The 23,845-nt window shown below is 41.6% G+C and overlaps 1 protein-coding gene across 3 annotated transcripts in view; it reads left to right on the top strand.

Moving 5' to 3' along the window:
* The first annotated feature begins 823 nt into the window (after positions 1 to 823).
* Positions 824 to 23,845, top strand: part of GABRR3 (gamma-aminobutyric acid type A receptor subunit rho3) — a 44,415-nt gene continuing 21,393 nt past the window's right edge. The window contains exons 1-5 of one of the 3 annotated variants that reach the window (XM_009682736.2): positions 824 to 968; positions 7,203 to 7,326; positions 10,000 to 10,057; positions 14,101 to 14,230; positions 21,029 to 21,141. In XM_009682736.2, coding sequence (XP_009681031.2) covers positions 14,103 to 14,230; positions 21,029 to 21,141 — 241 coding nt within the window. In that variant the 5' untranslated portion in view covers positions 824 to 968; positions 7,203 to 7,326; positions 10,000 to 10,057; positions 14,101 to 14,102. Of the gene's footprint in view, positions 969 to 3,707; positions 3,760 to 3,811; positions 4,069 to 7,202; positions 7,327 to 9,999; positions 10,058 to 14,100; positions 14,231 to 21,028; positions 21,142 to 23,845 lie in introns of those variants that run through there. The other 2 variants (XM_068909391.1, XM_068909400.1) reach the window with 2 other exon arrangements.

The raw sequence follows: 23,845 nt of genomic DNA, 5'->3' as shown, positions 1-23,845 counted from the left end.
CCACAGCTATACCTAGCAAGTTTATCACGTTCCTTTCTATGGCATTTTCCTCAACACTGTAATACTTGGCAGTCCCACGCTCCCTGTAAAACAAAATTATGTTTCTTACTCTTTTCACTGGAAAAGCTTTTAAATATGACCACTCAAGACAAAGCAGAACATAAGCAAAACAGTATTTCATATCTGCTATTTACAATCAGCCATCTTCACGCCACCTTGAATTTCTGTGCTTAAAAATTGTGAAGTCTAGGGGCAGACACCTGCTCTGCTGGCCCCCAAATTATTTGCAAATCAACTGGCAAGCTCAAGACTAATACGAGGAGGTAGTTATTCACACGCTGGGTGACGGAGCTGTGGAGCTCCCTGCTGCAGGGTGTTACGGGTGCTGACACTGGAGACAGGAGCCTCAGTAGGAGGAATATCATTTCTGAGCAGAATTCCTCTTTTAGTATCCTATCACTAACATAAAATGTTCTTAATTAACATAAGGTAATTAGGATATTACTAATGCTAAATTATTCTATTCTAGCCTTCTGGGTTTTGTCCATGGAGAGCTCTGCTCGTTTTTTACTTATGAATTGCTTCACCTTTCACTTTTTCTAGTGATCTTATTTCCTATTAGCCTGACTAAAGCTCAACTGCTCACGTACAGCCTTAACTTTTGGTCATACTTTACCAAGCCGCTACCTGAACTTCCATTTGTAAATGATTTCAAATCGTCCCTTGTACTGCATAACATATTAAGGTCTCCTAAAGGAACTGAGATTAAATTATAGTCACCAGAGCCTGTCTTTTTCTTGTGTTAAGAAAGGGTTGGGCATCAGTTCCTTCTTGGGGTGGCTCTGGAAGAAACGTCAGGGAAGGTGCTCTGGACAACCTGGGACAAAACGGTCTGCTGAAGAAAAGCTTTTGGATGCCAGAAGGTGGACCTGTGAACTGGGCTCCTCCTAGCCAAACCAGGACATCTGGTCAGCCTCGCTATCACTTTTTTGCCTACTAGTGCTTGCAGCGTTTTTGTCCTGCTGCTCCCTCTGGATGAGGGCCCCCTCGCTCTCCACCACCCTTTCTTCTGCGCTCGCTACAGAATTTCCCCTCCTGCTTCGCACTCTTCGTGAAGGGCTTTATTTTCATTTTCCGCTCGTCTGTTTCGCTCCTTCCTCCTCCTCTCGCATTTCTAAGCGCCCTACCCGCTCACGGGTGTAAAAGGCAGGCGCGCAGCTCAGCTGAAAGGGGACTGGCTGAAAGGGGGCTGCCGCCAGCGCCCCGCTGCCAAGCGGAGCTGCAGCCGCCCAGCAGCGGAAGCCATTTTCTCGCCCCCGACAACCTTTCCCAAACGGGCCGCGGCCGGGGAAAGGAGGCTGTGCAGCCGCCATGCCGTGGCATGTCCCCCTTCCCCACGTCCGCGGAGCACCCGGGCCGCCCGCAGCCGTTACGGGCCGGGCTTAGGGGGGAGGGGGGAAGGGCTCAAGCCCCACGAGCCCCCCACAGACCCGCACCCGCGCGGGGGCGGTGGCCGTTAGGCGGGGTGGGGGGGGAGAGGGAGGGAGGCCCGCTCGTGCAGCTGGCGCTGCCACCTCGCGGCCGTTACGCCGCAACCGCCGTCTACCGCCCCCCAACGGTCACCGCGCTCCTCCTGCGCCACGGCGGGGATGGGGTGACCTCCGGCCGCTTACCTAGTTGCCTCGAAAGAGAAAGTGGTGTTTGAGGGACACCTCGGGAGGGGAAGGGGGGGGGGCGTTTAGCCAAGATGTTTCCGCAGCAAGGAAAGTATTAATGAAATAGTGACCAACCCTATTTTTTCCCTGTTAAAAAATGAAAAAAAGAGGGCGTTCATGCATCTTGGGTGCCGCATCAGTATTTAATGGTCAGAGCTGTTTGTGTGGAGAAGCAGAGCGGGAGGAGGGTGTTATCTCTTCTCACTAGAGATTTCTCTGCATGCCTTTTTGTCTGCCTGTCTCCCTTTGTGTGGGCTTGATGCATGCCATTTCCTCTCTTTTTGTGCCTTTCTCTGTTTTTGTATGTATGCAGCCGTGACTGTATTGCTGTTTATCCTTAAGTCAACCCTTGTGCATATCAGTATTTGTGATAGTATTACATGCAATAATCATCTGGGCTCTGACAGCCTGCAGAAACATCAAGCCCGGGGCATCCTTACCCAGGCTACGAAGAGGTACATCCTTGTGACTGTTCTGGCTTCAAAGAGCTTATCCCCAACTTTTTCTCTCTGTGGGGCTGTCTTTCCGTTTGTGTGAGGGCAGTCACTCAATGCTCTTTGGGAAACTGTGTACACGTTTCAGCAGCTCCCACAGCTTTTCCTGATTGCAAGGCAATCATCACTGGGTTAACGTTTCTGCAACGAAGGCAGCACAGTGGGGGTGAGCTCACGGTGCAGGTGCTCCATTTTGTTTGCAGTCTCAGCAGTACATAAAAGATGGAACATGGCATAGAGAGGATTATACCAGAGTTGTAGCTCACAGCCCAAACGTTTGTATGAAATTATGTTTAACAGTGAAATAACGTGCAAGAGACCCAGAGCTTGTACTAGGTCTCAGGAACAGAGGCACAATTTGGTTTAATACACATTCTTGTTGGCTTCACCTGTGAGTCACAGAAAGGTAAGAGACCTACTGGATGCCTGCATTGCCCTGTCTTTCAGTAGGTGCTGTGGGACATGTGGATAGGCAAGATGGCTCTCCCCTTTTCAATGCCAACAGTGGTATTGACATTCCTGTCATCTATTGTGGGACAGAGTGGCTTGAGAGTCTGGTAACTGGTCTGGTGACTTGCCAGCACATGGAAGTTTTCAGCAGGAGGAGTAAAGCTGGATAAACCTAGTGGAGCCAAGAGGAGCGTATTGGTAACCACAAGGAGCAGTGAGGAAAGAAGCAAGATGCTGGTGGTGAGGGAGGGAGGGAGGGAGGGAGGAAAGCACTGAGTACAGCCACAGTCAAAGGCCAGGTCTCCAGGAAGAGGGAGCCTTTATGGAAGGCCTTGAACGTAGACCATTTACATCCCTAGCCTTTCGGAAGGTTACAGATCTGCAGTACACAAGTGCCAGGGCACAGCCTATGTGTCCACCATGTTCTAGCCTACTCTCTTGCTTTTCTCAGTGCACACTCAACCCTCAAGTAGGCCTTCATACCTGCAGTTGAGCTTTTGGGTGAAGAAAAGAGAGGGGGATTAGAATGGGGTTTAGAGTCTTTTGCTTCTTCCAGTGTTTTGATTCCTACCCATGCTGCTAATAATGTAAAATATTTGCCATCTGCTAGCTATGTGCTGCCCCCTGGGAATGACTGTGGTAGCCTCCATTCCTTCTCAGTAAAGCTTACTGGGCCAAGGACGTGGAATTTTCCAAGTCAGGCTGAAGGTACTACTGTGAAGCAATGCGGAAAAGCTTGGACAGTCACCTTGAGATAAGCAGGACCTGTTGCTTTCCCAGGCCTCTTCTCTAGGCACCATCTGTGAGTAAGAACGCACACACAGAGTGCTTCATGTTAGGAATCAGGTAGTGACATTTAGTTACAATGTTTTTCCTCCTGCCTGTTTTTTCAAGCATCACACTTGCTAATTTAGTTCAAAAATGTTTAGTTCCCCTTGTCTTACCTCAGGGGGGACTGGAAACCTTAATGTAGTTTGGTTCCAGTACACTGAACAGCAGCTACCCTCTGCTTCAGAGCTAGCCACGCTTCGGTGCACTTTAACTTCAGCATGCATAGAGTAGAGCTCAACTGGGGAGGCAATCTGTGATTTCTTGTCATGGTAAGTGTGGATTTTAGCCACTTTTTATCATAGTTTTGCTTGGAGCTCCCTCACATCTAAACTTTATCATCTCTCCCAGCCCACCTCCGCCCCCTGCAGTCAGGGCCCAGAGCACATCCCCCCTCTAGGAGTTTAGTTGGCCAGGTTAAAAAGGTAAGGTGTCTGAGCCCAAGGTCAGCTCCTTTGCTGATACAAGGTGTTGTGAAGAAAGCTAAGAGGCGAAGACTTCCTCCTTTCCCTTGGGAACTGCTTTTAAGCTGAGGCTTTACCACTGGCCACCACCTATACTACATCACAGCTGTACAGCAGGTATGTTTGCATCTGGTTGTGTACTTCTGTGATTCTGACCCTGACCCCCTGGCTGTGACACGCCAACAGAGGGGCATGTGGGATTCTTTCTGATTCTGGGATTAGCTGCACTGAGCTCGAGAGATCATCATTTGTCAAGTCGGAGAATTTATTAGAGATGAGAGGTTATAACAAAACTAAAAGTATAGTAAAGCTACAAATATAACGTAGTTGAAAATACGTATACATATCCGAGCTCTACAGTTGAATCACGGGTGCACAGGGCATCCCCACTGATGGGTGGGTCCTGAGGTCCACAGGCGAGCTGATGGTGGGTCCAAGTCCACACCAACATTTGTGGCTTGCTCCCTTTTATAGCCAGTCAAAATAATGCCAGCCTACAGTTACACAAAAGCAGTATGGCTCTAGTCAGAAACAGTGTGCGTGTCAATAGATAACCTAGGGCTCAGCCCACGACACTGCTCAATTGGTAACAATGTGCTCGTTAACAGGGTGTTCTGTGGGGATTCCAGGGCACCCAGATGTTTATGGTGTGGGTCTGCAGAGTTACTGCTCCTTTGTCTGGACTTGTCAGTCATGGGGTTATTAGAGGGTGCGCCCCCAGGCTGTAGCAACCCCCAGTGTGGTGACTTTGGCCCACGGTGCACCCAGGGTTCGTTAACGCTTCGGGACCCCCCCAGAGCAAACCCCTCTTTTATGAGCTGCACTATCTGGAGTCCCATGCTTGCCTGTGTGGCACCTGTCACTGGCTTAGCTTCCTGGCTTGACCTTGGACCTGCCCCATTACTATGGACTTACTGAGTCATCACTGGACTCTGCCTGACCCTGACCACCATCTCTGGCCCTGAATCTGATCTGGAATTACCACTCTGCATCCTGGTTCCTTGTTGGTGTAGTGACTCCTCATGCCTGCCCTGTTACTGTTCTCTGCTCCTGGCTCACTTTCCCTTGTGCAGCAGCTGGCCCTTGAGGCTCCCTGGCACCCCGCTTCCATCTTGGTTATTCCTCTCTTGATTTGGGGAATTTCAACAGAAATCATGAAAAGGAACAGTTCTTACTTGGAACAAACATTTTTGTGCGTCAAGCAAATTTCAGACCAGCCTTCACTGCTGCTGTCCATCACTTATCTTCTCTATCCTTCAGGATTTTATTAATACCCATGTGTCAAAAGGGTACGTGAGAGAGAAATGGAAGAAACTGAACAGTAGCATTGCCTGAAAAAATTTTCCAGGAAAATATTTTTGTTTTACTCTTAGATGCTTACTCCTGGGACTTAAATTTCTGCAACACATTGACCTGAATTTCTTGTCTATGTCTTGTCACATAGCACTGGCCAGCTATGTGAACAATATTGTTTCTTTTTTTTGCCTCTTTCTGCTAATCTATCAGTTGCAGCTCAAGAACAGGGAATTAAGGTGAGATAGATAGCAAAAGAAACAGTAAAAAAAAAAAAAGCCATCAAGGGGTTCTCCTGAGAGAGGGCAGGACAAAAAAGTTGAAGGATGTTGAAAAACCCGCTGAACCATAGCATCTTGGTGGAGTACAGTGCGTTCCAGTGCGCTCCAGACATTCACACTGGTATCTCCGAACAGGAGAAATGTCATAAGTTTCACCTGAGTGCATTAGTGTTCAGCTGCAATAAGTGAGCTGCCTAATGGTAGTCAGCAGACAAGAAAGAAAAATATTCTTAGGAACAATCAAGTTGCTCTGTTCCTCTCAGAGCTAAAGTCCTTTCTGCTCTGGGTAAATATCCCTGAGGGACAGGAATGACTTTGTCATTCATAAAAACATCAGACTGCTGTAAAAACATTTATTTCCCTGCCCAAGTAAATAGAAAATGGATCTGAGATGTGCTTGGGGAAGTAAACCAGGCCTGAATCTTCTGTTTTGCTTCCGGAGCATCATTTATGTCTGTGAAAGCAAGTGGCAACAGCTTGGTGGTGTTTTATATTGCCTTGTACCTGCGTGTTGAATATGTTCGGAGTATTCATACTTGACACAGTCTGTTGTAAAGAATCGCGTATGGTGGCCTGAAAAACAGCAAGGCTGCAGTCCATTATAACAGGGAGATTTGCATCAACACTTACTGGTATGAGCACCTCTGTCTCAGCACTTAACAGTAGTCAGTGTTGGGATATAAAATGAAACAAAGAGATGACTGGATTCTCCTCTCACCCATGCAGAAAATAATCACTCCAAGGCAATGCTTGGGAGGAGATGAATATATGAGAAACAGGAGAGCTAGTACCCCACCGAAAATATGAATGGAATCTTTTTGCCTTTTTGATTATATCCTACATTGCCAAGAAGGCAGTAGCATTCATTTTTGCATTGTTTTTTCATGGATACAGCATTATGTACAGGAGAGAAAATTAAACAGGCTGCAAAGTCAAGTATCCAGCTGCAAAAAATTGCCAGAATTAAGGTTGCCTATGCAGAAGGCACTCTTGTTTCTCACTTCAAAATCGGAAGAACCTGTGCAAAAGCTGAATATTTTTGCAAAACCATCTGACATTACTTCATTATGCTTCAGCACTAAGGAGCTACAGCTGGTGCTCAGGACCAGTTCCTCTCATCTGCACAATTTCTTTTTTCTCGCTTTCTTCTAGACTTCAGCTGAAGTGGACTTTTGTGATCAGAGGCAGACCACGCAGATTCACAACATATCTATTATGCAGGCAATATCTCAGAAAATAATAATACCTGTTCAACAAGTTGCTAGACTTGCTTTTTTTAAAGTTCTTATTCCTGCAAAATAAACGTAGTTGTGGCGTGGGCAAAGGTAACCTGAGATGTTTTGTAGGGACAAGTTTTTTTTTTTTTATTTTCTTACTGTAATTTTATTAGATCAATGGACTAATTCCAAGTCTTTGATATCTTGGCTCAGTGGATAATTGCAGAATGTTCCATCATGCTGTTTGTATACAAGAGAACAACAATTTGTTTCTAACATACCTTCACACTTTCCAAAAAATGAACAGTTACATATGCAAAAATCAGAAAAAATATTTTAAAGTTTGAGCTCGTTAGAGGGCCTGTGAAGAAAAGAAAAGGAAAAAAGTTTCCCCCCCCCCCGCACACACTTTAACATGAAAAAGTTAAAAGTTTTCCATTTTTTCCATATTTTTTTTTAGAACATGAGTGCCAGCAGAGAAGCATGGGAATTACTCTACATGGTCAGGCCAATGTGAAGTGCTGGATGCTAGATTTTTCAGGGTAAAGTGTGAAAACCTTCACAAGGGATAAGTGGGCAATAAGGTAAGCAATGACAGATATACGTGGAAGCGCAAGAGGCATTACTGTACTGTAAATTGTCCTGTAACAAATTGTTAAAGATGTTGTCCGTGTTAACAGCTAAGCTATCCTGCTAAGTTTTGGCATCAATGACATGTTGGGAAAGCGAATGCTAAGATTAAATACATATGTAGAAAAACAATGTTTTTCATTCACGGACAAGAAATGTATATTGTTCAAGTGTTTGCTGATTTAGAAATGCTTTTTTTTTTTGGGGGGGGGGGGGGGGGGGCAGCCACTAGTAAAATAGAGGTTGCCAAATCTTTGCATACCAAAATATGGGTATCTCCTACTAAGTGTTGTAAAGTAAATATACATTTACTTACTTAAGACTGCAGTTTGGGCAGTTAAAATCGGCTTCACTGTTTGAAGTGAGCACCTGCTGTATGATGTTAACATATATTTGTCTAGAAGTTCATGATGGGAAGGAAAAGACTGACAAACAGTCACACTGCATTGTGCCTGATAAGCCATCAGGCTTCTAAAGCTGTCTTATGACCAATAGAGGCCAGGCTTTAATCAATAAATCTGTCTCTATTTTGACTGTAAAATGAAAAAAAAGTTTGCAGTGCCAGAGCTTGAAAGGCACATATTTTCCTCTGCTCACCATTTTTTCTCCTCACGTTCATAGGTGACAGAAAAAGAGTTTAGTAGAGATAGAATGCATTTTATAAATTAATTCCAATCTAAGACACCGTTAACTCCTGGTCAACAAACTGGGCATGTTCTGGTATCCCATTTGCAGAAAATGCTTAGTAAACATCAGGGAGGTGGAAAGAAAAGGCGTTAGCAGTTGTTGAATTGTTTTGTTTCAATCTGTGGAGGAAAATAAACCAAAAGAACTTCAGATAGCAGTTAGTATCTAACTGGTAAGCACTGCAGAGAGACAGTGATACTTACCCAACTGAAAGTACCGTATTTAAAAAAGAAAAAAAAAATCCAATGCAGAGTGTATTGCTTTTTATGTTGAAGCATTGTGTTCTGGTCATACAGACTGCAGACTAACTTACTTCTTGGGGATATACCATGCTGTTGCAAACCATTGTGTTCTGTTGCTCAGCTTATGGATCATCCCCTTGATCTTCCTTTGTTTAATTCTCATTAAAGACACTGAAACATTGTTAAAGAAATATATCCTAGAGACATAAAGAAGCAAACTCAGGAAACTCTTCCTGGGAGAAGATGGACAGAAATGGAGAAGTATGGTGGCAGTCTCAAGTGCCTGCGATCCACAAGGGTGGTGGAAAAGCAAAATAGTTATGCTGATACCTTGTTTTGTGCCGCTGAAGCCAATGAGTTTGTAAGAAATGTAAATTAAAGAGTGTGGCTGCTTGTTTTTCCAAAGATCACCTTCAAGACACAGATTGTTCCTTAACTGGAGGCAGTAAAACTGATTATTTTACTTTCAGAATGCTCATGTAGAAGTTAAGTAAAGGGATTTAGGAATGAAATTAATTCAGTGATTGATCTGGCTAGGGCAGAATCATGTGGGGGAAAGAATCTCTGATTTAGAGACTGTGGATATAGGGAACACAAAGAATCAGAGAAGTGTGGGGCGGGGGAGAGGTTCTTTATTATTGCTATCATTTTTTCAACCCAAATATCTGATTATACAAAGGTGTGCAACCACTATAGTTCTAGAGCAAGCAGAAGCCTGAGTGTGTATTGAAGGAAAAGCAGAAAAGAGCCCATATGCCATACAGGGTCATCTTTTCAAATCTAATATTAAGAGGCTCTTCTATGTGGGAAAATATGCCTGCCTTAGGTGAACTGTGGTCTTGTCAGGATCCGCCAGGACAGTTTTAAATTATTGGTTTGGATGTGCAGGGAATGGGTAAAGGCTATAAGAAACTGGGCAAGCTTCGCAGGTGGGGTTCAGTTGCCAGAATATTGATGCATTGTGTAATTTTAGTGCAAACCCTCCCGGCCTCCAGCTACGGCTGCAGAAACGTGCAACTTCCTATAGGTCCCATGCCATATTTGTGAATCCTGTATGGATGTCTCAGACACCCAAACAGACCTCACATACCACAACAGCTACGTTTAGGCAACTGTTAAACTATTCTGTATTTTTTAATGAACTGCAATTTTTTTAATGAAATGTAACAACTAAATATTCATTAGTGGGAAGAAAAGAAGAGTGTTGAAGTTAACATTTGATTCCTAGGACTTTGATCTCTCATCAGCATTTGTTGCTGACTTGGCTGTCTACAGTTTTCAGAGTACTTCTTTTCGGATGTGTTGACAACTCAGATGCCAATGAAAATAACTGGAGTATGTTGTGTTTTTGATACTGGCTTCTGAGTTAATGTTATTTCCTGTTTGCAGTTTTAAGAGAGATTTGAGATTTAGCTCCGTATTGTTAGTGAGAATGTTAGAGGGGATTGAAATAGCAGAATAGTGGAATTGCTTCAGGTTCATGACTAGATGAGTTGACAGAACAGAGAAGTCCTTATGAAAACATGCTCAAGACTGTACCTTCAATGTGCTAAAGCAGCTGCAAAGTGAGCCAAACGTTATAGCATGCCAGAACCAAGACCAAACTCCCGTCTCAGTCTGTATGACTCAAGCTATCATAAAATGTGTGCAGACTGCATCTGGTGACTGCGTACATTTATTGTTTGCTTTACTTTGCAGTAGGTTTTGCCTGGTATGAGGAATGCACCCTTCTGATGATATGAGAATTCCACAGACGGTAAGATACTAAGATAACATAAGAAGCAACATGTCCAGAACCATAATTCTGCAGGAAATTTGTACTCAAGCCACCAAAAATTTGCAGTCCTTGGAAGGGAAAGGAAAACAGACAGGATTTTAATCTTACAGTGAAACTAAACACCCATCAGAACATATTATGTCCTTACTTCAGTAGTAGTACTATTTTTCATATAACCCAACAGAAATTAAGGATACAGTTTCACAGTGGGCTTAAGTCAGTCTGGTTGTATGTACACTCCTTTAACAACTGGCTGAAGCAAGGATAGTAAGTAGTAATGCACTGCAGGGACAAAGGGGAGGGCAGTGTTTCATCCTTAGCCTGCTAGCACTGTTTAAACTAAAAACCACAGGGTAAGAATTCATCTCACTAAGCACTGTGCAAAAATCTTGCACAATTTTTGAGCTGAGCTGTGAATTTTTGCTGGCTTTTGAATTCTGTTATGTTCCAATACTGTACAGTGGTTAGGTGTCTGATTTGTTTCCTCAGGCTACTTGGGACAGTCATGAACACTCACTTGCCACCTGTATTAAGATACTTCATAAAGGGCAGTGCCGTAAGAATTTGGTCCCATTGGCAGTGTTAAGTAAAACACTTCATTTGTTCTGGAGTCTGCAAACTGTACACTGGAATCATAATCCTCTGTCTCTGCTTTGATCTTTACTTGATCTTGTTTGTAAATGTGAATGAATACCTTATTTTGGAAACTTGGTTCGTAATTTGTGTTTATATAAGCAGTTGGACAGAGTGTCCTTAATCCTGGCTAGTGTTTTTGCAAGGGATCACAACATTAATGGTAAATTCTATGCACTCAGTCTGTTGCCACAGAAGAGCAAAATGCTGCCTATTCTTGTGCCGCAGCATTGCATTCACACTCTCAGAATTACTGCTCTGGTTAATCTGCTTTCTGTGATCTGCTAGCTGTTTGTGAGCTCCTCCATCCATTCTGTTCTTTAAGCCATGCATCAAACTCTAAGGCTTCTTAGGAGGCTCCTAACTTGCAATGTTTTTTCCTTATGCTTCATTCTCTGATTAGGAGAATCAGAAATACATGTTCCAGGTAAACCTACCGTCCTCTTTCCTCATTGCATCTCCTTTCAATCTTGTGCAGCTAAACAGGGGTTTAGTGCTGATGTGCTACAGTATTTCAATTCATTACAATTAAAATGGATGTCGGTGGGTCTAGATGCTCACATTTTCCGAAGAATAAAGGCCTCTGAAACTTTTCTTCATCCTTGTCATTTTTCTCTTCTTGATTTTGTAAAGCTGTTCTCAATTTTCTCTGCTTTGTGATTTGCAGGGGAGAGGCATCTGCATTTCCAAGCTGTACTTACCTGAAACTCATGAATTATTTTGCCCACTAAAAAAATCATCTCATGTTTTGATATTAGATGGTCTCATCTCACCCCTCCGCTCTCTCTCCCCTCCTTTCCCCTCCCTCTGCTTCTCCCTCTCCCTCTCCTCCTCTTCTTCCAATCATACATTCTACCTTTGTCCTTGAAAGATAAGCATTACAAGCTTTTCATGGACCACAGAGAACAGATAATTTTGAAGAAGTGTTTTAATGGTGGCAAAGAGACCATATTCTGATTGTTTTTAAACACAAAAACCTACTAATGACTTGCCCAATACAAGCAAAGTCTATTCTCTTACCTTTATTCCTTCCTTATTTCTTAGTTTGTTCTAAGAAAACTCCTTTTAGAATTTATTACTGACAAATACATAGGAGATGAACCTGTTTCCTTAATGGTAATTTATAATGATATTATAATCTGCTCTTTGCAATGCTCTCTTACTCAGAGGAAATGAAAACAACTCTAGTATGAAAAAAACTGATCGCTGTGGGTAACACCTGCTTGTCCTCACTTATATTACACACCCGTTATGGGGGTGTTCACAGTTTCACCTAGCAGGAGTCCCTCCCAAAGACTTCATGTGAGTGTGGGCTGGACAAAATTCATTTCTGGAAATACTCCATAGCCAAGGAGGGAGAGGTAGTGCTTTGATTTTCAGTGTGCTTAGGAAGGCCCTTCAAAGCAGTATTTCTTGTTGCTGGTGTCAGTAGGATGAGGGTGTTGGAAAATATCTGTGCATCCAGCCCTTAGTTTTGACCAAAGCTGATTTTAGCAGGGATAGTCACAAGAATATTGAGCATGTTTTGAAAAATCCTTCATGGAGTTCTCTTCTCAGCGATACAGCTTAGCGGCAAAGTTATTGCTACACCCAAGAACAGGAAAAGAGCTGCGTGACTGATATTTGAATGAAAACAACATCTTGAAAACAACATCTTAAAAACAACATGGCAATCTCTTGATTTACCTGAACAGTGAGAGAAGTCTGCCCTACAGTTTATGTTTACCTTCTCTGGAAATCCCACCTTGGGAATTCAGTAGACCAGACTATCCCTGAGTCAGGCTGCAAATGGTCTTGCATAAGTTTGTTGAGTAGGAAAGGATGAGCCCATGAACAAAGTAGAACAGAAGAGGCAATAGGGTTGAAAGCCTTTGATCAGGGCTGTCAGATTTTAATTTAACACAGTTAAATTTTTATAATGACTGGAAAGGGTGGTTGTTGTTGTTGTTGTTGAAGTCACAGGCAGATAGCTGCTCAACTCCAAAAGGAAAAAACAATAGGAATTAAGTCCTCTTGGAAATCATTTGCCTTTGATAATCATTTCTTGGCCCAAATGAAGTTAGATGGTAATCTCAGGGGGCTTCTGAGGAGGCAGATGTTCACATCACAGTCCCATTATCTCAATTTGCTTAGGTGTTAACAGCCTCAGCAGACACAGTGTTTGTTTTTTTTTTTATTCCTGTTGCTGTTTATGTGATGCAGGAAGAAGGCTATTGCAGGAACACTGCTAGGAGACCAGAATTACTTCTACCTCTGTAGATAGTGTTTGGAGATTTCCATTTTCCTAGCCTTCAGTCTCATATCTCTCATATTCTAGATGAAGAAAAATAAATATATGCTATTGATTCTGATAATTCTGAAACTTGCTGATGGCTTGAAAAGGGTAAATTGATTGTGTCGGTTAAGAAGGTGTGTCCAGTATTGCTCAATTTTAACCCCTCTTATCACCTTTCACAGGAGAAGGAGGCAAGCTCAAGTTATTGCTTAACAAAATGTTTTGTGATTCAGGAGATGAAGTCTGCTATTGAACAGATAGGGCAGGCTAAATGAAATAAAGATAAATTGGGTTATGGAAGGATACAAGATCTTAGACATACATGTCTTGCAAATTTAGGATAATTTTACAAGATAGCTGTAGTACTTAGAAAAAGAAAAACAAAGGGTTTGTTGGTATTTGCAAATGTTATGGGGAATATTAGCACAAGACCTCATCTTTAAGTTGGACTGACTTCATGATGTTACATTGTCCAAAAGTATTTCTGCATCTCCAGACAAAATACTTGCTACCACCGTTCACAGAAATAGGAATAATATTAATGATTGGGAAGACAGTGCAATGTAGCCAGTTAATGGAAGAGCTTGATCTGTGCAGAAAATTATTTTGAGTGCGCACACACACGTATATAGTAACCAAGATTAATTTAGAGACCTTTGTCATTAAAGCAGATTTTTGTATGGTTTTGTGTGGGATTTAAGGCGGATTAAGTGTTTGACATCACTTTGCCTGCACAGGCTATGTTGAAGAGGTTACTGAGCGGGTGATGGAGAATTCAAGTATGCGCCTACACTGAAAGAATGGAAGCAATGGATCAGACTGTAGCCTGGCAAAACAATTTACTGTACCTACTACATTTCTGAAAGTGAGGTGCTACTGGTTTGACAGCAGATGCCGTAGGGATGTAGAGCTTAAGGAACTTTTATGATTTGCCAAAATATGCAGGGAGCTCTGAGAGGACATCAGAACTGGGATGCCTCTGTCTTCTGTTTTCAGTGATGCCTTGCTTCACGTGCATCCCTTGTATGCTATGCTGTTTCTGAACAGTAAAAACACTAAAAATAAAAAGTCCTCAAGGTGGATTGGCTGATCAGGTGCATTTCTCTTTTGGAAGAGATGGTCCTGATCATGAAACTTCTGTTCCTCACTTGCCTGTGGCCGACAGCTGCGCTACACAGTTCTCAAAGTCAGCATCACCATCTTCATCAGCAGCAACAATTCTCATTCTTAAGAAAGCATAACAGGTAAGCAATATACTCTCTCTATCTATGTTCATCTGGTCATCTTAATGCTGTTTGTCAGCAACCTGTCAATGCACCCTTTTAGTTGATTGTCCTGTTTTGCCACTTTCTGAATTTGTACTATGCGTAGCACATTGATAGGGTGTTCCCACAACACAGGTAACAAACTATTAGCTAACAGAGTTTTTCCATAACCAGCCATTTCATATCATGATTTCATGAATGCTTTATGTATATGCAGGTATGTACTCGCTCGCACCCACAAACAGCTCTTTGAACTTATATGATACCAGATTACTACTATGATAAGCATATCATTGTCTAAATACAGATGTGCCAAGTACTTTCACCCTCTCACTCCCATTGCAAGAAGCAGAAATGCCTTCCAAAGTTATATGCCAATGTTATAACATTGCTTCTGTTCCCTAAACAGCACAGTAATTATAGTATCAAGGTACAGAAACTATGTTAATGGCACTAAAGAAGGTGATTTGGACTGTATTTTTAGTGATGTCACAATGTATTCCATTTCTGTAATATAGCTATGCTCTTAAACCTCAGAAAGCAGAACATTTCGTCTTAGTCTTTCCAACTGAGTAGCTAGTTTAAAAGGAAAAATGATCTACAGCTTTTTTACATTTAAGTTTCTATGTGAAGTGTTAAGGTTTTTTTTCCACAAACACATTTTCATGTTTTACATGTGAGGTATGTGAATGCGTTTCCAAATTGACCTAATAGTAAACAATTAGATGTTTTTATCTTCTGAAGACTGCCAGTGATAATCCAAGCAGTCAAAGTCTGTCTTCATTTAGAGGTAGGAGAAACTGCAATAAATAGCTCAATTTCAGGAAGGAGAAGGGAGGCAACTTACATTTTTCTGTATACTTGACACTGTATTAAAATGGGCAGGGGAGCTCATACAGTGTGTTCGTACTATATCATGTATTGTAACATAACTAGACTACTACAGTGTGTTTAAGTTGTTTTTAAAGTTACATGCCTTGCAATAGATACAGCTGCTTACCTTCTGTAACACTCCCTATGTGATAATCTAGCCGTTACATATCTCTGAATCCTTAAATGTTGTGTTAAAATCACATATAAGGAATGCAAGGCAACAGAGCATCTCTCAGTGAAACAAGGGTATCTGGAGGTGTTTGAAGATGCTGTATAGCTCAGTACCTCTGGATTTCAGCTCAGGGTCATAAGTTCAAGTCCATTCTAAGCCAAAAGCCCATGAAAAGAATTGGCAGCAGCCTGTCTCAAACTCAGTGACAGTTTTGGAGTGACTGTTTGTGCACAGGTTATTTGTAATAATAAAATAAACAGAACAAGCCCTAATATCAAAATAGAGTCTAGTCTGGTGCTTTGCTAGTCTCAGGAAGTAGTTAAGTATTGAATGGAAACAGAATCAAATATCAAATGTCTTACCTCTGGAAAGGAAAGAAATATCTGTTTTAACCTTAGCTGACACACTTTTGCCAGTGGTAAAAGGGAAAAAGGGGAACATATGCTACTGCTGCTTGCATTTATAACTGTTCTGTAACAGCCATAAGTAGTTGCTCCATCGCTGATCTGAAAATTCCCAAAGGGGGAATAGAAGCCTGGTGTTGGGAGAGAACATATGTTACAGCATCCTGCTGGATGTCCTTCACTGACCTCTTGCCACAGGATAACAGTAACAGTTAATATTAGCACAGAATCCCCTCCATCTTCATGGGCCTTTACAAACATCAGTGAATTGATCCGTAGGACACTGCCATGGGGCAGGAAAGAGAAGTGTTTCAACAGAAAGAACAGAAATGGGGGGGGAGGGAATGCCAGGTCCATGTCTTCAGCTCCTGCTGACTGGTGTAGCAGTTTTCTGATATACACAAAGCAATGGTTTGGCCTTCCATGTCTTGATTTTACAGGCCCTAGTGATTTAAAATTTGGAACTGGGAAGAAGACTGCAGAATCTAAGCCACAGAAGATCCCAAAGCTTAACAGCTGCAAATCAGCTTTTCTGTGGAAAGGATCCAAATATGTTTAATTTCTCTTTGTTTGATTCTCTCTCTGGTTTTGCTTCTAAAGGCAGCATTATCCTCCAGTACATTTCAACAGGATCTGACTTTCCAGCAGCCTCTTTTTCTTTCTGAGGAAAAACCCTTCAGCCAGCACTAGGATTATTAGGGACACAGCTGACAGATGGCCTTGGTTAAATGGGTGGCCTTTTAGAAAGAATCTCATGTGAAAATGTTACTTAACCTACAAGTTCTACTGGTTTAATAGAGTAACCCAATTCTCCCGCTGAAGCTATTTGTCTGTGTTCTCTTGTAAAGAAGATTTTAAAGCATTAACCAAAAGTACATGAGAAAGAGATTATTCTCATGGTCCATTTCCTACAGTAAAGAACAAAACATTTGACTATCAAAATATTATGCTTTTTGACAATACAAGTTACCGACGTTACTAAACACTTGGAAATGCATTTCTATGAGAGAGAGAGAACTGTACAGTTTTGATGCCTGCATTTATCTGGGTTTCAAAATCTGATAAATGTGTTAAAATTTTAAGAGACCGCACTGCTACATAACTCCACAGACATTCCTGAGAGTAAGATTTCTGTAACTTCTTGCTTTTGGGTACCTTTGATTTGTGGTAGCTAGAGTGTCTCAGGAGCACTGCACTGGAAGCAACTTTACGGCCATGAGATCTGGGGTCTGTTGTAGTATTCTTTTCATAAACTTAATTAATTTCATTTTGAATGTGATGAGAAATTTTATCCCCACAACTCCTAGCCCGTAGCAATAAAGGTATCTTGGGTACTAAATTAGTGTAACTGAAAGCAAAACTCCTCTTAACTATATTTTCTGAGACATGAGTTTCAGATTTTTCAAGTCTATCGATAAAATTCAGATGAGCATGGTGCTGGAAAGGTGGTTATATCTTGCTGCATATCCAGAGGTGCTCCAGCCTTCTTCCAGTCTCCTGCCAAGGATTTTCACCCTGTCATTAGTTATGCAGGGCATTAAAGCAGAAGAACAGCCATACAGGATCATACCAAAGGTTCATGTATTCTAGTGACATGTTTCCAACAATGGCTGTAAGCAGAAACTGGGAAGAATAAGAACAGGGCAAATATATATGATATTTCCCCCTAATAATTCCCAGCCTCCAGTTACTGTCTTTCCCTCAGAGACCTCCTGAGTAGGGTGTAATTTCTACAGATTTAGTCATCTTCAGTGGATTTCTCTTCCATGAACTTGTCCCATTTCTCCTTGAACCAATGTAAACTTTTGATAACCTAGGAAGTTAAAGACAACTAGATGGGATACTACCCACATCACTGCCTTGAATGCCACTGTTTTTTGAGCTGTACTGATGGTGTTATGTGGTTAAATACTTTAACTACACATAATCCAGCTACTCTTGAGCAGACCTTCAACCTTTCACTCACTATCACATACTCAAGGTTAAGTAGGAGCAGCTAAATTTATCTTTAAAGGCCTGCTAGATATTTATCCATTACTAAAGAATTCCAAATTAATTGCTTTGGCTTTGTAGGCAGTGACTAAATGCTTTTTGAGAACTCTTTCAGATGCCGAGGCATCGAACCCTCAGTCCGTATAACAGTATATTGAGTAGTGAGGTGTCCAGAGAGCATCTCAGTCTCTTTCCATCCTAAGAGTGAGTGGTTCCATTAACTAAATGAGTGCAGCAGGGGTGTTGTCCCTGTGTGATCTGAAACACTTCCTAGGCTTTTTATGACCGTTGTTGGAATTTAATTCTAGATTACCATTTCATTTGCGTAATGTAAAATGTTGCCTGGAATACGGCCGTTGGAAGCAGAGCTTTTATAGCCAGAAGCAGTAGTTTCCTGAGCATGTGTTTCACTGAGGCTGACAAGCTCACATTTACCATTGCCCAGATCTATGCTAATACCAAGCCATTTGTCAGAATTCCCTTTATTACTAACACCCCGGGAAGGTAAATGGAGACTTCCTTTCTTTAAGTGCATGTGGGTTGTTTCTCTCAAACACCACAGCCTCTCATGTGCTACACAGTGAGTGTGCACAATCAATGACTGCATTTAGGCTCCCAGGTTTTAGTGCTCTGGCCAAAGCTGTGTGATAAGAAGACCACGGTGCCAGGCCACCAAAATATAATGTGTCTTTGCTAGACTTCAATGAGAATGAAAAATGACATATCACTGGCAACTACAACATCAATAGGGTCTTGGTTGGCCTGGGGAGGCTTTTCTGAGACCTAGGGTAGTTAAATCTGTCTCTTCTGCTTTTTAATGGGATTGGTCCTCTGGGAAGGAGCACTCAAAAAACATCTGCTGACGGTTTCATAACTCTGGTTACTGATCAATAGTTAGATACGGGTCTAGGATTTCTTGGGAGTAAACAAATACATACATGCAATTCCCTTTGAGTCACCAGTTAAATAACTGGAATGCTGCAGTGAGGACAGTTTAATATTGTAACTCTTAGCCAAGGCACAACATCTGGAGTCCAGATGCTGATGTTAAAGAAATATCTAACAGAGAAAATTTCTTAGTCTTGGGTGGGGGATGCTGATGAGGGGGAGAAAACTGTGAAACAGAAATGTTTTTTAAATGTGTTTTAGAAATTTTTTAGTTTTTTTTCTCAGTTGTGGTACCTTTACAAATGCAACGTTACCAATGTCCACAAAATTAATTCCAAGTAAATTCTATGAGCGCCTATCTGTGCATATAAGCCTATTTTACTTTACAATAAACAAGTATATTCTGCCAAAGAAGGGCAATGAAGAAAAGATGCAACATGTTTGTAATGAAAGCACTACTCCGACTTCCACAAGACCTTACCTACCTTAATCCACTGCTTTTGATAGCAGCTAGAAATAATGGATTCTGTTAGTGCAAATGTTAGTTACTCTACGGTGTGTGTACAGAGGATTCGCTTGAAGATGCTGTTCAAGTAAGCAGGCACAAAAGATGCTTTTCACATAGGTAACATTTATGTTTATTTTGTCCTCATACAGGAAAGCAAGAGTATCAAAATCCCACAAAAAATCTCTTCTCAGTGGCTCAGAGGTTAAGAAAAAAAATTCCTGCCCTGCTTGCTCATGTGTTGCCTCTTGAAAAGGAGGTAACTAGGAAAAGTTTTCCTCAGTCACGTGCTTTCTTGTTTCCAGTAAGAAGTTGGAAATGATGTACCATATCTTTATTCTGTTTCTGCCAGTGAAATCATCTGAATATCAAGCAGGTATCTCCCTTGGCACGCCCGGTGACAAATATGTCAGACTGTATTAGCTGTGGCATGAGATTCTGACTTTAATCCATTGTCTCCAGTTACACTAGTTTGCAAGCAGCAGAATTTTCCCATATACCTACTTCAGAGTGTTGCAGGTCATACTCAGAAAAATAAAATCTTTCTTTGAAACCTCACATGGAAGTTCTGATTCCCCTGATAATTTGGTTTAGACGACACTGCCAGAGACCTTTGAGAATATTGAGGTAAACTAATTTGGCCAAGCCTCATGGTTCTGAACAAGCCAGCGGATGATCTCTCCTCAGCATTCCTGTAACGTAGCGTTTTTTAAAAGTAACTTATCGGGCTTTGTTATCAAGGGAAAAAGCGGAAAAAACCCAAGTAAATACTATATGCGTCTGTGAGAGGCGTACCTCATCCTAAGGTATTCCATACCTCATCCTAAGCAGTGTTTGGCTACAGGCCAAATCTGCAGAACGGGACAAATTTCTATCATTCAGGCTAAAGTAATAATTAGAGCTACTGGCAGCAAAGTTGCAGAGAATCGTAGAAGGCATGAAAGAAGCAATCTCCATAGAGATTCCCTTGCCCATGGCAAAGCAGCTGTATTTATGCTATTCTTACAGATATTTGTCTAACATATTCTTAAATAGCCTGAGAGAAAGGAGTCTCAAAGCCTCCCCAAGCAGTCTTTTCCCATGTTTCAGTATTCTCACCATGGCAAAGGTTTTCCTAATGTATATGCTACATCTCCCTTGTTGCAATTTCTTATCCTGCCTGGCAGCAGACGTGGAACAAGGGGCTTTGTGAAAGCCTTTGTGAAGCCTTTTGAAGACTCTGTGCTACCCAGTGGCTCAGTTATGTGTGGCACGAGAAAAAAAGCGAAACCAGCACTTATTTGGTGCAAAGAAATGCTGCTGCACATCTGAGCAGCAAATAAGGGATGAGCTAACAAGCAACATACAAATGGGAAATTCATACCTGGTAGCATTTAACTTAGCCAAATCTGAATGATGTTTCAAGAGGATTTCAAAAAGCAAGTCTCTCATTCCAGGACTGTCAGTTTCAGAGTCCTTCCGAAAATTATTGACTCATTTGAGTTCTTAGGAAAAGAAAAAAAAATTTATAAAAGAAAGTGAATAGAAATTGTCTCTATAATATGGATAGCATGTAAGGTGGTTTAAAACCAATGGATACATGGTGTTTTTTCCAAGTCTGAGTTGAAAGCAGTTATGTTTATGTAATATGTAGCAGTTATATGTAATATTTTTTCAATTGGCTATAATCTCATGGAATGACAGATACAGGCTCTGAGGGGAGCAGAAGGAGACATAGATGCTATGGCTTTTTATGTGTAGTTGGTGTTCTGCACTGACCTGGGCACATTCATGACTTCCCTGCCTTTTCCAGTATATATCTTCCCAACTTTATCAATACAGTTGTTTTCCTTATCATACCAGATTAAACAGTCCAGGATTCTTGGGTCCCTATTTCATTTACCCAGCGCTCTGAATGTCAGGTAGAAAAAAAATGAAGCTCCTTACTTTTTTTTTTAATATAGCAAACGAGAAATTAAAATGAGGAAACTTGATAGCACCAAAGCACGGCCACTTAAGTCTGAGCAGCTTCTCCGCATAGAGGACCATGACTTTGCACTGAGACCTGGATTTGGAGGTAAGCAGCAGATGCCTGCACTGTGCTGGTTGATCATTTATTCTCTGTCCAGAAGTTACTTAAACTGTGCCCAACAACATCACTTAAAATTGAATGACAGCTTTAATTGCAACTCACCTCTTTTGTTGCACTTCAGAAAATAAAGAAATAAGAAACCAAGAAATGTGTGAAGGCAACGGACATTTTTGTGTTTAGCATACCAGTAGGAGAAACTGTGCAAATGTCTACTTTTTGGAACTAATTAAGTAATATTGTTAGAATTTTATTATTTGTGAACAGTGATTAAGGTATCCCTGGAAACTGCAGAGTCTGTTAGCAACTAGCAAATCACTTAGAGTCATAAAATCTGTTTTGAGAGATCTAAATGAACTAATTCCTAAACCTGTCTGGTCTATATGAAATTTATAAACTACTCACAGATCTTCAGTTTACTGGCATGCAGTTGCTGTGTTTTTCAACACTATGACGATTATTTCTTTATTTAACTACACTGTATGTTGGTAAAGGGAGTATTCAATGGGATGTTTGTAGTTTGGACTCCCCAGAGAGTCAGTCGTTTGCACTGGATACCCGCTGCTATTTCTCTTTGCATGTGAGGTATGTTGTATTTATAAACTGCTAATTTTGACTCTACTTCAGGAAAGGTAAAACGAGAAAGCTGCCTTACTAATAAGCTCTTTCTGAGCCTTTGCATCAGTTCTGTGTTCATAACTTATGGATTAGACTGAACTGCTTTGGATTATGAAGCCAGAATAAAATATATGAGGACCAATCCTCACCTCTGTAAATAGGTGTCAGCCTGGAGGCTATCTGAAGCGTGTGGAGCTGTTGTTGTTTACACCAGCTCCTGCGACCTGGAGCTGGCAGGCATACCATGGAGCCCTCAAGCTGCTACTCGCACCGCGGTGCAGTGAGGGTAGCTGATAGTGTTTTCTGAAGGGAAGGCTACATGATACACTTGACTGTCAAGCTGGGTCCTGTAAGGACAAACCCCAGCCCCAGCACTTCTTTTGTTGAGCCGTAGGACCAAAGGCATCTTTTGGAGTGATAAAACCTACAGACTGCAGCCGGAACATCCTGGCAAAAGGGACAGGGTTATACAATACTCCTTGCCCTCAAAGAAGAGAGACCTGGAGTGAGAAAAGCCTCTCTGGATGCACTGGTAGTATGTGGTGGATTTTCTTGTTATCCTAGAAGTGCTGGCTTGTCAGAGAGCAAAAATCTTCCCTGACTGAGACATGGTTATATCTTGACAGAAAAAGTTAGGATAACGTCTTGCAGTCTAATATCTGTCACTCAGGGCAGCTTTGTGTTACCACCTGCTTTGCCAGTCAAGGATTATTTAAATATTAGAAAGTGTCATCTCAGAAAGGAAGTAGCATTTCCATGAAAGCAAACAATGGTTTGGAGGCACTTTATCATTGGATCATTCCAGAAAGTAATACTTTTGATGTAAATAAAAGCAGCTTTCAGAATAGGCACTGTGATCTGGCAGCTGTAATTTTCCACAGGCAGTGAGGATTTTTTTACACCCAGCAAGTCTGTACCAGGCTTTTTTTCCCTGTTCTTTTATTCTCAGATGACTGGTCATAGAGCCTATTCAATTCCTGTTGAAGCTAGCTGTAGTTTTTCCACTGACTTCATTGCACAGGCCCCTTAATAATCACAATGCCATGGTTATGATTTCAGGTGTACTCCTGTCTTTCAGAAATAGCTTTCAGTAGAACAATGTGTCAGCTTTGACTCTCTTCTGACTATCATCTACATGCAATAGTGGCACAAGTGGCACTGTTTTCAGTCACATCCCATAGTTCACACACTTCCAACATTCTTTTAATATGTGGAATACTTACGTGTAACTCTCTCTAAGACTAAAACAGGGATCCTTTAACATTTCTACAGCACACAGAAAGATGTCTCAGCAAAATGAATGTTGCTTCTAAATGTGTGCTCCATTGCTCCGTACACAAGTGTGACCTCATCAGAGGAAACACTCACCAACTGAATCATAAATCTGGTTAACATACCCAGAAATATTATATAAAAGCAGATACAGAGCATGGATTTCTCTGAAGAATAGTGATGAGTATTGAATGGGCAGGCAGAAGGAAGCTTAACTAGAGGAGAAGATGAAATTAGAGATACCATAGTTAAACAGGAATTGACTCGGAGGAGTCCTATACACCTTCTCAAGAGGTGGGCACTGCCACCATTAGTGCTCACTGCACATTCAGCGTGGCTTATATCCTGAGGTAGAGCTGGGGGACAAGGTCTTTGCTTTCTCTCCTCTTCTTCACATTACGTCTGCGGAGGGCCAGTCATAACATAGTCCTGAGCTGAATGAAGACTTACACCACTGTGGCTTTATGTATTTAAAGCAGATGAAATTTAGGGTTTGTTGTTATCAAATCTAATAAAGCATCTCAGTACTCTGATTCCTGAAGGGCTTGTATCTGTCACATGCCATAGTGCGTGATTTGTTCAGCTCAGCAAGATGTATCAGTTCACGATCCTGACAGGAGGAAAAAGAACCAGGTCAAAACAGCTGGGTGAAAAACAGGTATTTTAAAGTAATTCATTACTTTTAAAAGGAAGATGGTCAAATTTTCACCCTCTCCTATACTCCAGTGGGTTTTTCAGGGTATGTCGAGGAATTGTAATGAAAGATTTTCTTAATATAGGTCCAGTGTGCCCCTTTCCCTGA

The sequence above is a fragment of the Struthio camelus genome, chromosome 1 (genome assembly GCF_040807025.1).
Source record: "Struthio camelus isolate bStrCam1 chromosome 1, bStrCam1.hap1, whole genome shotgun sequence".
Classification (NCBI taxonomy): Eukaryota; Metazoa; Chordata; class Aves; order Struthioniformes; family Struthionidae; genus Struthio; species Struthio camelus.
This window is presented reverse-complemented; position numbering and strand designations above follow the sequence as displayed.